The 13,734-nt window shown below is 41.7% G+C and overlaps 1 protein-coding gene across 10 annotated transcripts; it reads right to left on the bottom strand.

The window, feature by feature from the left end:
- Window positions 1-6,012: 6,012 nt before the first annotated feature.
- Window positions 6,013-10,203, bottom strand: LOC109902419 (nicotinamide riboside kinase 2). Of its 10 annotated transcripts, none has more exons than XM_031786221.1 (8): window positions 10,186-10,203; window positions 8,496-8,586; window positions 8,003-8,051; window positions 7,615-7,789; window positions 7,176-7,247; window positions 6,922-7,028; window positions 6,711-6,796; window positions 6,013-6,618 (listed from the first exon to the last, which is right to left on the bottom strand). In XM_031786221.1, the coding sequence occupies exons 4-7, from the start codon at window positions 7,770-7,772 to the stop codon at window positions 6,711-6,713; spliced, it is 423 nt and encodes a 140-aa protein (XP_031642081.1). In that variant the 5' UTR covers window positions 7,773-7,789; window positions 8,003-8,051; window positions 8,496-8,586; window positions 10,186-10,203; the 3' UTR covers window positions 6,013-6,618. The 10 variants fall into 10 exon arrangements, with proteins under 10 accessions (XP_031642081.1, XP_020354334.1, XP_020354335.1 ...); XM_020498745.2 differs by lacking the exon at window positions 10,186-10,203 and adding an exon at window positions 9,522-9,838; XM_020498746.2 differs by lacking the exon at window positions 10,186-10,203 and adding an exon at window positions 9,522-9,741 and having other exon boundaries at window positions 6,013-6,615.
- Window positions 10,204-13,734: the final 3,531 nt, after the last annotated feature.

Here is a 13,734-nt window from a genome sequence, read left to right as displayed (position 1 = left end):
AGAACATGGCCAAGATGTTCAAATGTTCATAGACTATGTTGTTTGAGAAATCCGACTCCTGTGCCAGGTATGACATCATGAGGCAAGATAGGACAATGACATGTTGCTAGTTTGGCAATAGATTTTGGAAAAATGAAAAAAATTATATTGTTTCCAGGTGGCACATCTGTGATGTCAATCCACTCGCAGTCAACGTTGTCATTGTAGGTGTCATAGCACCAAACACATGTAAAAACCAGATGTGATGAAAAACACCAACTGATTGATTGGTTGACTGATCGATCGACTAAACTATCAGAGATTGTGTGTGTGTGCAGTGCAAGCCAAGCGTCTGCGGACTCTTGGGTCACAGCTGGTGTCCTCCTGACAGAAGCTGGCCTTGTGTCCCTCTGCCACCTTCCTGTCTGTGATGACATCCAGCAGGTCATAGTTACTGAAGGCCTCCATGCTGTGGTAATGCTGGTGGCAGCTGTTCCATTAACACTGGTGTCTGGGTTTGACTGGAAGGAAGTCAGCTGTCCCCTGGTTCTTCACCCTTTGGGGAAACCTCAGTCCTGTAGTCTCTGACACCTGGTCGATATGTTGACCTCAAAATAATGTACTTTACTTAATGACTAAGACCAGGAGTTTCTCCTGACAGTGTGACCTGACCATAACTGGGCGCGTTGTCTAGTGTTTGCATCATCGGCATTAATCATGTACCAAGATGTGGGTACCTGGGTTGATGCTTACTGCTTCTGGTCTCTCGTGTCGTGCCTGGTTTGTGCCGCGAACATGCGTAATCTCCTCGCTCTTAACTGGCGACGCAAAAATTTATCGTCGAACCGGCAGGCTGACATCATCCCGAGCAGGGTTTCGTCCTCCCCTCGGGATCCCACTGCCTGAGAACTCCTGGAGAGCCCTGAGACCGGTACCGTTGGAAGTAGAGCCGGTGCCTCCTTGGGGAGGCAGACACGCTCCTGGGTATCCCGCCACCGGCTCCGTGTCCCTGGGGATGTTTCTGGCTGCGCTCGTGATTGGCGGCCAATGGCGAAGATGTATCGACCAATATCTGAGCCCAGAACCAAGACGTCTGACTCACTGTTCAGCATATGTTGGGTTTCGATCGAATGCTCTCCTCCAGATTCAATGTTCTAGTTATATAGAGCAGGGTTATCCAACCCTGTTCCTGGAGAGATACCCTCCCGTAGGTTTTCCTTTCAACCCCAGTTGTAACTAACCTGATTCAGTTTATCAACCAGCTAATTATTAGAATCAAGTGCGCTAGATTAGGGTTGGAGCGAAAACCTACAGGAAGGTAGCTCTCCAGGAACAGGGTTGGAGAGCCCTGTTCTAGAGGATCTATTTGGTGCAGAAGTTGGGTGATGACTGTTGAAATTCCTCTCGGTGGTCAGGTAGAGCTCAGCAGATAGTCTCCTCGTCTGGGCCGGTGCGTGACATTCAGACCGCGTGCTGTGTAATCTATACACCCGACCGTTGTTCTCCCATTGGATTCTGTGTCTCGCGTGCGTAAATGGAGCTGTCCAGTGCTTTAACGAACCCGAACATAAAGCAGGCAGAACGGTAGAAAATAACATGGTTAAACTTATTTGAACTATACCAAACTCTGTGACATTAACTTCTGTAAAAATGTAATCTTAGTGATGTTGGGATACGGGTGATGTTTTGTACACACACTTGATTCCGTCATGCAGTTGCGCACCACATCTCCACAGTGAATGTCAGGTATAACTACTTGGAAGGTAGAAAAGTAAGCACTCACTTTCATAGAATTAGTTTGTCTACGCATGCGCAGACAGGAGCAAGGGCTTCTTTTACAAATACCATGTTTAACTTAACCTTCAGTCTATATAACTATTTACACTTTGCGCAATGCTGGTAGGTAGCCAATTCTCAGTGCACGTTGATATTTTGTACTGAAAAGGAAAGATATCTAAAAGCAAATAAAGTGATCTTAGTTTTAAAAACGTATGTCCCTGATTGGTCATCCAAATTTGATACATTTTTAGTCAAATATCATGACACACCTTTCGGCATTAATTGGGAACTTCTGTCACAAGTGACTAATCGTCATCATAAGCAATACGTTTTATACGTGGATTAAATATAAAAACATTCATAATACTTGAGCAGAAAATGTGTCATAGTAGGAGCTATTTGCATCATGAAAATAAGCACACAGGCAGGTGGCGCGCGCTGCGGCTGCATGGCTCTGTGAGATCCATTCACATGGTGTATTTGAATGGTAAATGCCACACGGTAAAATCACACAGCGGTCTTTTTTTGTGTTAACTCACACTACTTCTCTGAAATACTGTAGTGCATAGTTCTGAGTTCTGTTTCTCTATTACTCTCTTTAATCTAGTAACTCGATTACCACCACAAAAACCTTGCCACATGATGGCAGTGGAACTCTAGGGAAGGTCGCCTGTTAATTTACTGAGTGGAAAAAACGTAGTGCACTTGACTCGGTTAAGACTACAAAATGCCTGCCATAGGACCTGTCGTCAAGTTTACCCCTCTGCTATTCTGTACAAGGTAGCAGTCAGATAGTTAGACAGAGGACTCTAGATGGATAAAACTTGTTTGGGCATGGACATTGATTGTCACTGAAGGGTTCAACTGGGTGGGACTTCCTATTGGTTGAGGAAGAATCACATGATTCCATCCGGTCATCAGGAGGGATCTGCCAATTAATTCTATTCATGAGCACACACTAGGTGGTAGTATGCATCCTTTCAGTTTGTTTGCCAACTCGTACATGAAGTAGTAAAAAATGTACTACTTCAAAATGGAGATTGCCTCAATGCGCCATCCATGTGATCACAGAGCCATAATGGGACACATAAATATGATATCTGTATACACTTAATTTAGTTCAAGAGCACCATGAAAGATGACAAGGTTGACATCTAAATGAGGGTTGATTTTATAACCATAACATCTGCAGTGAAGAACAAACATGCAATACTTTTTGACAGTATTACCCAGACATTAATTATATAGTTACATAAGGCCGTGAAACTGATCTGTATCTCACTTAATGGTTTATGATGATTGGACATAATCATTATGGAAGTGTTGGCTGCTGTCAAACAGCGTGAACTTTTCCTTCCTCAGAGATGTGATACCTAACAGGTCAGATTTGTTACGTCCTGGTCAGATATGTTACATGAAGCCTTCACGTCAGATCTGTTACAGTGCAGGAGTCTTAGAATAGTCTGCAACTGAAGAGATCTAATTATCCCTGTCCGATGGCAGTATACAGTAGAGTACGAATGCCTGTATGTTATGAATAGTATGATCAAAAGATTATGTAAGCTATTGCATATACTGTGCATAAAATGTCTCCACAACCACTTTTGTGGTATACCATTATAACATATACATTGGATTTAATAGAGTAAATATACAGCTGAGTTCTGTGCCAATGCAACTTAGATGCAACAGTTGTCCAGCCATTATATGTTGCAAGGTGACAGAGGATAGGGACAGTAGGTTTCTGTGGGAAGGCACGAGGTTTATTGTGCGTCATTCTGTTTCCACTCATTATATGCGTGATTGAGAGGGTGTAGAGTGGCTTCATAAGAGCCCATGATTGAGAGAGCAGGTCTCACCGTTCCCCTGCTTTGTCCCCCTTTGATGCATTGTGTACTTTTGCTGGAAGAGAAGCAAGGTTGGGTGCAACCTGGTCTCAGAGCATTTCATATATTTCTGTACGTAAATCTGGGACACTCCATTTAGTATGATGTCACGTTTGGCATGGTATGTACTGTAATAATTTGTGGATGTCCAATACCCTTTATGTATATGTTAAGAATTACAATTTGTATTATATGTTACGAACTCTGGCTAGGTGGCTAACGTTAGCTAGGCTCAGGGTTAAATTTAGGAGTTAGTTTAAAGGGTTAATGTTCGCTAAAAGGACTAGGAGAAGGGTTAGCTAACATGCTCAGTAGTTTCAAAGTAGCTATAAAGTAGTAAGTAGTTAAAAAGTTGCTAAAATGCTGAAGTTGTCCGTGATGAGATTTGGACTCGCAACCTTTGGGTTGCTAGACATTCGTGTTACACGCCCACCTACCCACCCTGACCATTTCATTTTTGCCTAAAGTAACCATTTGTCTTATGTAACTATACCAAACGTAACATATCATACCAATTTGAGTTTCCCGGATTTACATTTACTATGTTATGTTTAGTCTATGAGACAAGGCTGAGGGTAGGGAGCTGCCTGTCAGTCAGAAGGGTAGCTATGGGCAACAGGCCAGTCATGCTGTGGATTCGGTGGGGGTGTCCATCTTTATACAAGTACAATATGTCCTCCCCTGACAATGCAGGAATCCCTGCTAAATATAAACACTCCGCCTGTCTATGTCCACAAGCACTCAGAGCCTTTTAGCAATGTGTGTTTGAGGGCCTGTCTTCCAGAGGGCAACCATTACAAGGTTAGCTGGCTGCGTTAACTGGATGTGTGTCAACGGCTGGTTACTATATCAGTCTCCTACAGGTTCCTCACAGCCCTTCCCCTGTCAACAGGTTTTATTTATTTAAGGTCAATGGGGCACAGGTCACAGCTAGCATTGCAGGTAGACCTCTGGAAAGTCACTATGTTAGCTGCCAGTAGTTGCTGAGAAACTTCACTGTGTTATGGCAATGACTGTTATAATCGTTGACAAGTTCAGTAGCTATAAATTAAGATCAGTCCTTAAATGAACACAATTATTTGTTCCAAAGGGGCCTTAACAGATAAGAGAAAGACTAGACACAAGGCACAACACTCACAGAGAGGAGCACCATCGGTCAGGCAGTGACATAATTATTAAAACCAAACAACAATGTCTGTGATGTGATGTTGCTTCAATAGCCTAACCATGCCAAACATTACACAACTAGTATATTACCAAAAGAAAACAGATCAACACTCCTTTACGTTTCAACCCTAGAACAGCGAGGGGATCCTTGTGAGTGTACAGACTGCCAGGAATCTAGTCAGAAGTTTACATACACTTCGGTTGGAGTTATAAAAAACTAGTTTTTCAACCACTCCAAACTTCTTGTTAACTATAGTTTTGGCAAGTCAGTTAGGACATTACTTTGTGCACGACACAAGTAATTTTCCCAACAATTGTTAAGAGATCAATTTCACCGTATCACAATTCCAGTGGGTCAGAAGTTTACACTAAATTGACTGTGCTTTTAAACAGCTTGGAATTACAGAAAATATCATGGCTTTAGAAGCTTCTGATAGGCTAATTGACACCATTTGAGTCAATTGAAGGTGTACCTGTGGATGTATCAAGGCCTACCTTCAAACTCAGTGCCTCCGGTTTGCACCTGTACATGGGGACAAAGATCATACTTCTTGGAGAAATGTCCTCTGGTCCGATGAAACAAAAATTCAGCTGTTTGGCCATAATGACCACCGTTATCAGGAAGTTAAAGCTTGGTCGCAAATGAGTCTTCCTAATGGACAATGACCCCACGCATACTTCCAAAGTTGTGGCAAAATGGCTGAAGGACAACACAGTCAAGATATTGAAGTGGCCATCAAAGCCCTGACCTCATCCCTATAGAAAATTTGTAGGCAGAACGGAAAATGTGTGCAAGCAAGGAGGCCTACAACCCTGACTCAGTTACACCAACTTTATCACGAGGAATGGACCAAAATTTCCACAACTTATTGTGGGAAGCTACCTGAAACATTTGACCCAGGTTAAACAATCTAAAAGCAATTCTACCAAATAAGTGTATGTAAACTTCTGACCCACTGGGAATGTGATGAAAATAAAAGTTGAAACAATTCACTACTATTATTCTGACATGTCACATTCTTAAAATAAAGTGGTGATCCTAACTGACATAAGACAGTGAACTCCTACTTGGATTAAATGTCAGGAATTGTGAAAAACTGAGTTTAAATGTATTTGGCTAAGGTGTATGTAAACTTTATTTACTCATACCCCATGTACCACAATTAAGTAGAGAACTGTAAATAAAGACAGGACACAGGAGTAACATTGAGAAATCTGAACACATTTTAAACAATTTACTTGCCAAAACAAAGCCAAGTACATACTAACAAAGATGTAATATATTCATAATATAGTCAAGTGACTGCTCTATTCTAACAAAGGAAATACATTTCCTCAAATATGGAAGGCAAGCAGCCAGTTCAGGTGAGACCCTTCTAGACCATGAGGGCAGAGGCACAACTCCAATAAAGAATTATTATTTGTACCTCAGTTATCAAAATGCCATGTGAATCCACTTATATCAGTTCATTTGTAACAAACGTAAACATTAAACATCTATTTGATCAAATAAGCCTCATGTAGAAATTTGGCAATTCGCATTGACCTCCATACAAAAAATATTTTCATTGACAGATGGTCAGTGTTTGTCCCTCTCCCTCGGAAACTAGGCAGTGGTTTGATTAACACAAGCAATGGACTAACAGATTAGATAAGAAAACAAAACAGAAATGATTCTGTCAAACATAAGTTAACATTCCTTCAATATAATTTACACAATAAGAAAAAATGCTTCAATTTAAAAAAAATGTCTCTTCAGTCTTGATGCTATTTACAGGTCTATACAGGTTTGGAGATGGAGTTCCTGCTGTACAAACAGAAAGGTAAAGTTCTCACCATGCTCAATTTATCATTATCAGCAACACAAGACAGAAGTCAGACACCAGTGTCACCTCTTACCTATAAACGATTCAACAGTGTATTCTGGATGTCCTCATACACCTGGCTGTAGATCCCTTCTTCTGATTTCAAGCCATCCAGATATGCTATAGCAAAGTGTAAACCTTGATCAGGACATTTGTCAAAGGGAAGTCATAGCTACTAGCGCCAAAATGCCTACAAAAACCAATAACGTTCACTGACAAATGGAAGAGGCAAAGTGTGTATATACCGATGTCTAAACCGCTCTCAACCATCTCATTCCTGTGCTTCAAGTACATGGGCCACACATGGCCTTCAAACAGACCCGGGGGATCAGGGACGGTGTATTGTCTTGTACTAAATAAATAAAAGGGAAACAAAATTATGAATTTAGCACAACTTTCAACTAAAAATAAAGATTACAGGTTTATTTATCTGGCCAGAACAATGACATACTATAACTACATATGAACATTAGTGATCTGATCCCCCCCCCATTCCAACCTTCTCCTCCTTTTGCACTCTTCGTATGGAATGGAGATGTAGTAGGACTTGTTATACACGTCCATCAGGGGTCTGGGGAAGGAGGAACATGACAGAACAACTTTTAGTTCTCCTCAACTCTCCACCAATGTACAATTGAGGTTCTCAGAGCACCATAATACAGATAGCACACTCCTGGAGACCACATCCATTCAGTTGACATCCTCTTACTTAATCTAGCTAGCTGACAACACTGCCCAGACGCGTCACTTGAACAGACACCCGCCCAAATATTTGTTGTCATAATTCTTCAAATCCAGCTGAGAGAGCATGCAAGCATTAGTTGTCATAGGAATAGGGGACAAGCTATTTGAATACATGTCACACAAACCAGCTGATTACTCTCATCCCCCCCATTAACTAGTACATTTCCAGTTAGCAGTGGTGCAGACAAACTCACTTGTAGTTGTACAGAAGGAAGCCCTCTACAATCAGAATGTGGATCTGCTGATCTGGGTCGGCAACCTCTGTGGAAGGGGACACGTTGACACCGTGGGAGTGTGCAAACTTCACTGGGTTCTCACTCCAGCCTCGAATCGTGTTCACCATGGCATCCATGTCCAATGCTGTGATCACTGCATAGAACAGAGAAAGGCAGGGGGGAAGAAGTTTAGCAAAGGGACACACCCGGATGAAAAAATTTATTTAGTCTGGTTTAATGGGAATTGTGCTCTAGGGTAGTATTAATATTTATCCATGTACTATCAAATATGACATTTTTAGGGATGCTTTGTTACAATAAGTACAATGATCAGTTATGAGTCTCCTACAGTGAAGTCCAGGCTTACCATCCCACTGTCTAAAGCCGTCCTCCCCGACTTCTATCTGGTCAGGTTTCTGAAATAACACCAATAAAACATTGCTGCAAGCGCAGGCTGATCTGAATAAGGACAAATCCCATTGCAAGATGTGCACACCTAGCTGAAGCATGCAGGTATAACATGCACAAGAGCATTGAGAATCCATATATAACCAGAGACATCGATAAAACAGGAAACAAAGCACAAGAGCAGTGAGCTACTCAGCACAAGTTCTGATCCTGTACAGGTCAATTCAGTTAACTTTTTTTATTTTTAAGGTGGCAATAAGCAAGGCGTGTGTGAAAAGACAACTAGGTTCATTTACAGCATACTACACATATCTACTAAAGGGAAGGCCAGGTGCCTGTAGAGGGCATGCATCATGGCTATTGGTTAATGTGTGAGTGTTTGGGATATTTTCCCTTAACAAGGTCATGCAAATACAACACTGTATAGAGACGTTTTAGCAGACCAAGTTTACCTTGAAAAAGTCATCTTGATGCACCACACAACAGTTAGGTAGTGACTTGATCAGCCTATTCGTCAAAGTGGTTTTCCCACCATTAGTCACACTGAAAATAGATAAACATGTCATGCGATTTAGCAAGGCGTCCGTGTATTCAAAGTTTAAGCGGTCTATACACCACTCATCCGCATACCTTGCAGGCATTATTACAGTAAGTTACTCAAATAGCAGGCAGCATTGTATGCATTGTAGTAGTAGCTAGCAACCTAACCATTGTGGCGGGACAGGGCACATAGCTGGCTACCTAAAATAGCAAGGTCAACAAATGTTAGCTACTCTGAATACGTCTGCAATCAAACGTTGTATAACTAACGTTAGCTAGGTAAGTTTGCTAAGTGGATCTCTGAATTTATTCAGAAGCTTTGAAAACAACTCGGAACGTTGCCAGTCCTACATTTAGCGTTAGCTAGCCTGACATTCATCCAAGTAAAATTTTTACATTATAGTAAAACATAGCTGGCAAAAAGCAATATCCATGCTTAAAACATGTATAATACAAGTTCCCAGTAAGGAGAATGGCGCTCACGTTTGCAAATTTAGAAATTGAGACTCCCTCCAATGTGTTCAATGTGAAAGTCCGCGCTGGAATTTTAAATCTCCCGCCCGACTACGAAAACATACAAACGTGGCAGGCGATTTGCTAAAACCAAGTCCCCAGTTAACTACCTACAGCACATGGCGTTAATAAATTGCCCTAGTAATTTATACTTTTTTTATCCCTGGATCCTTACCGTTTCTTATTTTGCATAAATAACTTGAAATGTTAGACGAGAAATTCAACGTTGATAGGTAACTAACGTAGCTTACCCCCTTGCCAACCAACGTAAAGCGTTAGCCAGCTAAATAACATGGCATGTGTTTAGATTTTTATACCGGTGTTACGTTTATCAACTAAATAATTGATTAAACATGTTTTACTAATCAAAAAATACATTATATAATACAACCGATTTTCAAACGACAAATAAAAACTGAACTTACCCGCCAATTCCTATAACGTATTTCATTTTGAGTCGGTTTTTGAAACTTCTGCTCCTAGTCCCAGCTGAAGTGACACTCACAATCAATAACAAATACAATCCAACTAATACGAGGTAGGGAGTAGCTCAAGTTTCTGTGTTTTTTCTCCAGTGTCGTGGCAGAGCCCAGCTGTCTTTACTATTTCATTGATAAAGAGGCGCGAGCCCTCAATTTGTAGACAACTGTGACTTGCGTCACGCAGACGTGAGCTCAGATTTGTGTCATTGTTACAGTGACCAATCACTGTCCCAGAACACCCAACGACACCAATCAACCTCGGGGTTTCTCAAAGATTTGCATATTCATTTTTATTTAACCCTTATCTAAACAGGGAGTCACATTGAGATTAGGAATCTATTTTGCAAGAGAGCTCTGTATACATTACAATAAAAACGGAATAATGTAACATACACATATGTGTATAAAACAATATAATTCAGCACACAATAACAAAATAAACATACTTTAAAAAAGCAATCACATTCAACTACATAGAGGTCCTCAGTCAATAATTTATACTGCCTGAGAGGCACCAGCACATGTAACTGCAGTGGAATTATACTGTCTCTGTATACATGGGGACACATGGTGAATGATGTGTAATGTTATGATATGGTTCACCTACCTTCTTCACCGGCTTTGAGGAATGTACAGGTCCACCAATGCGGCCAGCTACCAAGAATTGTGGGCTCTCCGTCTCCGTCTCCGTGGCCGAAGTAAGTAAGACATTTAAGCGTGTTAACCCTCGCAAGGCTGCCGTCCCATTCGGCATCCCTAGCCGCGTCCTCAGAGCATGCGCAGACCAGCTGGCTGGTGTGTTTACGGACATATTCAATCTCTCCCTATCCCAGTCTGCTGTCCCCACATGCTTCAAGATGGCCACCATTGTTCCTGTACCCAAGAAACCAAAGATAACTGAACTAAATGACTATCGCCCCAGTAACACTCACTTCTGTCATCATATGAAGTGCCTTGAGACTAATCAAGGATCATATCACCCCTACCTTACATGTCACCCTAGACCCACTTCAATTTGCTTACTGCTCCAATAGATCCACAGACGATGCAATCGCCATCACACTGCCCAATCTAATCTGGACAAGAGGAATACCTATGTAAGAATGCTGTTCATTGACTATAGCTCAGCATTCAACAACAGAGTACCATAGTAAGCTCGAGGTCCTAGACTTCCAGACACCTCCACTTCACTGATCCTCAATACTGGGGCCCCACAAGGGTGCGTACTCAGCCCCCTCCTGTAATCCCTGTTCACCCATGACTGCATGGGCAAGCACGCCTCCAACTCAATCATCAAGTTTGCAGACGTCACAACAGTAGTAGTGCCGAGAAAATAACCTCTCACTCAACGTCAATAAAACAAAGGAGATGATCAGGGACTTCAGGAAACAGCAGAGGGTGCACCCCCCCATCCACATCGACGGGACCGCAGTGGCGAAGGTGGAAAGGTTCAAGTTCCTCAGCGTACACATCACAGACAAACTTAAATGGTCCACTCACACAGACAGTGTGGTGAAGAAGGCGCAACAGTGTCTCTTCAACCTCAGGAGGCTGAAGAAATTTGGCTTGGCACCTAAACCCTCACAAACTTTTACAGATGCACAATTGAGAGCATCCTGTCGGGCTGTATCACCTCATGGTACAGCAACTGCACCGCCCGCAACCGCAGGGCTCTCCAGAGGGTGGTGCGGTCTGCCCAACACATCACCAGGGGTAAACTACCTGCCCTCCAGGACACCTACATCACCCGATGTCACAAGAAGGCCAGAAAGATCAGGACAACAACCACCTGAGCCACTGCCCGTTCACCCCGCTATCAGCCAGAAGGTGAGGTCAGCACAGGTGCATCAATGCTGGGACCGAGAGACTGAAAAACAGCTTCTATCTCAAAGCCATCAGACTGTTAAATAGCCATCACTAGCACACAGAGGCTGCTGCCTATAGAAATAGACTTGAAATTACTGGCCACTTTAATAAATGGAACACTAATCACTTTAACAATGTTTATATATCTTGCATTACTCATCTCATATCTATATACTGTATTCTATAATATTCTACTGTATCTTAGTCTATGCTGCTCTGACATTGCTTGTTCATATATTTATATATTCTTACTTCCATTCCTTTACTTAGATGTGTGTGTATTGTGTATATGTTGGTTGGCAGGCTGCAAGATTCACACACCAAAATATAAATACAAAATGCAAGCAAAACGAAAAACATGGTCATATAAAACAAACACATTCATCAGTAATAAGGTCCTCAATCAGCTTTCTGAATTGCCCCAGAGGCACCAAAACATCACATTTAAGAACATTTTGAAGATTGTTCCACAAATAGGGTGCAAGAAAACTAAAAGCGGATTTACCTAACTCAGTAGAGACCAAAGGAATTTCCAGTTAGCCATCCCTGAGACCAGGTGTGGTAATTCCTAAATCTAAAGTTTAGTAATGATGTTAGGTAAAGTGGGACTTTTTGTAAAAGGGTTTTATAAATGAAAACAAAGCAGCGTATCAACCTACCTACGTGACATCAAATACAGCCAACCAACTTTCTGGTAGAGAATGCAGTGAGGAGTACTAAACTCAGTGTTGCCAACTAATTTTCAGAGTAAGTTACTAGGTTGATTTGTTGCTAAAAGTTGCTAAGTGACATTGTGATGTCATTGCGTCATTACGTAGAACACTCAATAACGTCAAATTGACTGGCCATCTCGGCAAAAAATATGATTTGACATTTGTTCAGGTACAGACTCCCACTCTTTTCTGTACAGCCAGAAGTACAGAAAAGAGTGGGAGTCTGTACCTGAACAAATGTCAAATCATATTTTGATTGAGACATGTTGATTGATGTTGTAAGTTCTGTTCAAGATCAAACATTCGTGACCAACTATATTCATTGGGTTTGGCTCGTCAACAAAATTGCTAAATTGGCATCACTGACTAAACTTGTCGGCCGTAATAAAGCGCAGTGCGTTATGATAAACTGCAGCTAACGTTTTTAATGAAGCGTTAGCTGCGTTCATATAGATGATGTTGCCATAGTCTAGGACCAATAGGAACATCGAGTGAATAATCTGCTTTCTACTATTTAGCGAGAGGCAAGACCTATTTCTATAGAATAATCCACTTTTTATTCTCAACTTCATAACGAATTCATCAATATGCTTTTTAAAAGACAGCTTTTCATCTATACAGCTGCCCAGATATTTGTAAGCACTGATATGATCAATATGGATACCGTCTAAAATACATATGCTTAAATCATCAGACTTATTTTTATGCGCTCTAGAGAACAACATATACTTAGTTTTACCTGCATTCAGTACTATTTAACATTCTGAAAGTGTTTTGGTAGTGATTTCAAACCTGGCAATTTTACTGGTAAACTCATGGGTACACTCGCAAAGGTTGCCTGGCATTGTGATGCTTTAGTCAGGGGAGGGGGCGAGCTTTATGCAGAGGAGGGGAAAGCTCAACAAATCCCACAATTTAACTAAACAAATCACAGCACAGATTGAAGAGTACACTTCCTGCTTTTTACTTCCTGCTATGGGTACACAAAGCTAACCTATGCCATGGGTCAGAGCTAGTGCAGATCAGCACTAGACCAATGCTAGTGTGGACCAAAGCTAGCTAGCTATTAGCTACACCCTGGCCCCGAGCTTGTTAGTGCAGACCAGAGCAAGACCACAGCTAGTCCAGACCAGAGCTAGTGTGAACCAGAGCTAGCTAGAATCTAGCTACGCCCAGGAACAGAGCTGGACCATAGCTAGTGCAGACTAGAGTCGTAGTTGTTGTCAGTAGTTGTGGTCAGAAGTGGTCAGTAGTTGTGTGGTTGTGGTCGGTAGCAGGTATGTAGTGCTGCCGTTACGAAAACATATTGCTGTAAGAGTGCAGTATAACCGCAGTATGCTGTAAATACTGGTTCCAAAATAACACTGTTTTCTTTACTACAGTAATTTTGCAGTGTAACTGCAGTTAGAGTGCAGTATAACAGTTATTCTGCTATTACTGTGTCCAAAATACCACAGTCGACTGCAGTTACTGCACTTTTACTGCAGTTTCAAAACTGCTATCTTTTAAGGCGTACCGCGGGGGGAGCGGCAATCCCAATTTCTTTTCAATTTGACAATACACGGAGCTGTTAAAAA

This window comes from Oncorhynchus kisutch, linkage group LG13, assembly GCF_002021735.2.
Source record: "Oncorhynchus kisutch isolate 150728-3 linkage group LG13, Okis_V2, whole genome shotgun sequence".
Classification (NCBI taxonomy): Eukaryota; Metazoa; Chordata; class Actinopteri; order Salmoniformes; family Salmonidae; genus Oncorhynchus; species Oncorhynchus kisutch.
Note: the sequence above shows the minus strand (reverse complement) of the source record. Positions and strands in the feature narration are given on the sequence as shown.